This window comes from Vigna radiata, chromosome 1, assembly GCF_000741045.1.
Source record: "Vigna radiata var. radiata cultivar VC1973A chromosome 1, Vradiata_ver6, whole genome shotgun sequence".
NCBI lineage: Eukaryota > Viridiplantae > Streptophyta > Magnoliopsida > Fabales > Fabaceae > Vigna > Vigna radiata.
The window spans coordinates 7,429,197-7,432,706 of record NC_028351.1 but is presented as its reverse complement, the minus strand read 5'-3'; the positions used below and the strand labels follow the sequence as shown (position 1 = coordinate 7,432,706).

General features: G+C 52.4%; 1 protein-coding gene across 1 annotated transcript in view; it reads left to right on the top strand.

Moving 5' to 3' along the window:
- Window positions 1-3,019: 3,019 nt before the first annotated feature.
- Window positions 3,020-3,510, top strand: part of LOC106756609 — a 4,575-nt gene continuing 4,084 nt past the window's right edge. The window contains exon 1 of the mRNA XM_022779210.1: window positions 3,020-3,503. Within this exon, the coding sequence (XP_022634931.1) occupies window positions 3,020-3,503 (484 nt within the window). The remainder of the gene's footprint in view (window positions 3,504-3,510) is intronic.

The window sequence follows — 3,510 nt, the reverse complement described above, 5'->3', positions numbered from 1 at the left end:
GGTCGTCCGGCTAGACATCTCAAAAACGGATTCTAACAGGGTCGGCCCGGACATCGATTCTAGGAGAGCCTTGTGGGCGGAACCCAAATGAAGATTAACCCGACTGCCCACATTGTACTCTGTGCTGAACACACCACCAGGAAGGGGAGCACAGTCTCGGCGACTCTTCTTTGATGAGGGCTTATCCCCATCTTTCCTCGACTTTCTCCTCTTGCGAGCAGAGGGATCTACCGGAAGAGACCTCGAAGCCATGTCCGAGGGAGGAATGGTCGCCACGGGATTAGAAGGACCGGGCCCAAGAGGATTGGCCGTCCCAGCAGAGCAGGAGGGGGTCTGCCCTGAATAGGAACACCGGTGGGGATGGACCCCGTTGAAGGCACCCGGGAGGACGCCAGAGTAACACGTCCGGCAGGCGCTGGACGGCGAGGAGGAGGAACGGAACCATCTTTGGGGGCGGATGGTGTGTTGGAACCGCCTCTCCGAGCTAGCAGAAAGTTGGATTGACGGGGATTGGGAGCAGCCATAATGTCTGAAAGGACATAACAAATTCAATTAAGTAATCACTTTAAGAAAATGCAGAAAATTGAACCGATACTATACCGAGTGCTCTCCGGCTGCAATCCTCGAAAGGAAGGCAATCGACCAAGGCGCGGGCGGAGAGGCGGCGGGGGAGGGTGTCGAGCACATCAACCACGCACAAGTCGGCAATGTCCAAAACTTCCTTAGGAAAAGCTTTCATCCTTGTTGGATTCTCTGTCCAATACAAGGGGAAAAGAGAGGTGCCATCCTCGGCAAAAAACTCACGCCGGCTATCCTCGGGAATGATTACCTTAAAGAAAGGTTCTTTGAAGTTCTTATACGAGTCAGCATACGTTTTAAATAACGTTCGGTCAGACACGGACGATAACGAAACCCAACCTCCTTTGGGATTAGGACGAACATCGAAATAATATAAAAAGGCAGGAACGGTAGGTATAACGCCGGCCGCCATACACATCACGCCAAAAGCTTGAATGTTGGCCCAAGAGTTGGGATGAAGCTGAGTAGGGGCTACATTCAGAGTACGGAGTACACCCATCTGAAAGTTGGTAAAAGGTACCCGGACGTGAAGATGTTCAAACAATGTAGTGTAAGTGTAGAAGAAGTCCTCGGGGCTTGATCCTTTCCCGTGACATACGCGCTCGTTCTCTTGGCTGGCGGCGATCCTGATCAACCGACCGTCCGCTCCGTCCCGAACCAAGAAGGACCTGTCTACGAAGTCCTGGAGACCAACACCCGAGAGGCTCGACGGTTGTGTTTTCGCATCGAAACCAGCCCAGTCATATCCTGGAACGGGCGGAAAGCCACCATAAGGTACTAACGGGACAGGATCCACCTGTATACCACCCCGTGTTAAAAAGAGGGGGGTACCGAAGAAGATACGGTCAGCATCAGCGGCGGGCAACTCAGTCCCTGGTGGAATCACCGCCCGGCGAGGTGCAGTAACCGCTTCGGCCGGAGGATGCTCTTCAGAGGTAGGAGCATCGAAGCTGGACCCCGTAAAAGACGAACTTCCCGACCGACTATCTTCACTCTCGTTTCCCACTCCACCGCCACCGCCGCCGCGACCCGACGACTCCAGAGAAGACTCGATATTAACAATGGAATGCATCTTATTACCTGGGGGAAAACGAATTTGAGGAAAGGAAGCTGGAAAATATGCCAAATGGCTGGGACCATCCTTCATATTTATAGGAAAATTTTTGAAAACGGTCACGAATCTCTGCCGTTCAAAATTCTCAGATCGACGTCCCAGATGCAAAGCCGTTACAGTTGCCCAAATGTAATGGCCCACAGAAATGCGACACGTGTCCTTTCCCGCCAGAAGGATGCAGGATCGACTCCCCGGCCACGCCAATGATAACTCCCTTAAAACCCCACGGCAACCACAGTTGCCTCGGGCTTGGGGGGCCTATGTACGGTATGGACCGGACAGTGAGGAAGGATACATGAGAACCCCTGCATAACCACCCGGCAACAAAGGCTTAGAAGCCGGCCGGCACACCCGCAGACACTAGACTCGGATTGGTAAAGATAGTCGACCCGGGTAGATGTCCGGTGCAAAGCAACCAAGGCCGGACGTACCCCGGACATACCTCACGACAGGAACGTCGCAGTCTTCGCGAAACGTGTATAATCCAGGACGGCCGTAGAACGTCCGGTCGTCGTCAAACCCAATAGACACGTNATAAACAACTCCGGATTAGGGTAAATAGGGGATTAACTCCTAAAGACCCGCAATTGGGCCTTAATTAGATATACACTAATTTTTGGCCCATGAGAAAAACTATAAATAAGAGTCAAAGGTAAGAGGTAGTTGGTTACATTGAATGCACATTTATTTCACTCTCTTTCTATCTCTAACTCTGGAATTAAAACTGACTTGAGCGTCGGAGTATAATAAACAGGTACTCGACCGACCAAGACATATAACGACCGGGAGTAAGAAGGATAAGAACGGACGGTCACGGAGAAAAGCGTGAAGGACTAAGGAGGCATTTCCCGACCGGAACATTTTGGCGCCCACCGTGGGGCCGGAGGATTAATACCAATGGTGACCACGAGAAATACTTTCGAAGATCCTAACGGAGTGATACGGGCATTGGAGTTGAGGATGGAGGAAATGCAACGAAGACATGAGGAGATGCAGAGGAAACACGAAGAAGAGATGGCGGCCGTGCGGGCCGAGTGTCTAGCCCAGATGAGGGAGCAGACCACGCACGCGAACGGAGAGAAAGAGCGAACCAGGCCGTTGGAAGACGAGGGAGAGGAGCATAGTAATGTCCGGAAAAACGAGGAAAACAAAGATGGGGGGAGAAAGGAGAAAGTACCATTCTGGTAAAGAATGAGGCACCCTCTGTGCCGGTGCCCTTTGCGCGGGCGATAATGGAAGTGCAGATACCCGACAGGTTCATTCCCCCGCAATTCAAAACATACGACGGGACGTCCGACCCCGAGGCCCACGTTAAATCCTTCACAAATGCAATGGCATTTCGTACCGGCTGCGACGCCATCTGGTGTAGAGCGTTTTCAGTCTCTGGAGGGAGAGGCGTTGGAATGGTTCGACTCCCTTCCGGACGGCTCCATAGAAAACTTCAAGGGATTAAGCAACATGTTTAAAAACCAGTTTGCCGCCTGTCGGACGCAGGAGGCCACGGTAGTTGACCTGATGAACCTCAAGCAAGGTAAGGAGGAGCCCTTGAAAGACTTCATGGATCGATTCCAGAGAACCGTTCGGCGCGTGAAAGGACTCAGTACGGAGTTGGCTTTGCAGCATGTCATGCCCGGGTTACGTCCCGGACCGTTCAAAGACAGTGTGTGTCGGAATCCCCCTAGAAGCATGGAAGAACTACGTCAACGGACGGCAGACGAGATCAGGGTGGAAGATATGAAACAAAGTTACCGAAAGGAACTTCAAGAAGCAAAGGCGGAGAAGGAAAGCCGCCGGGACAACCAAGGCGGCCGTTCCGG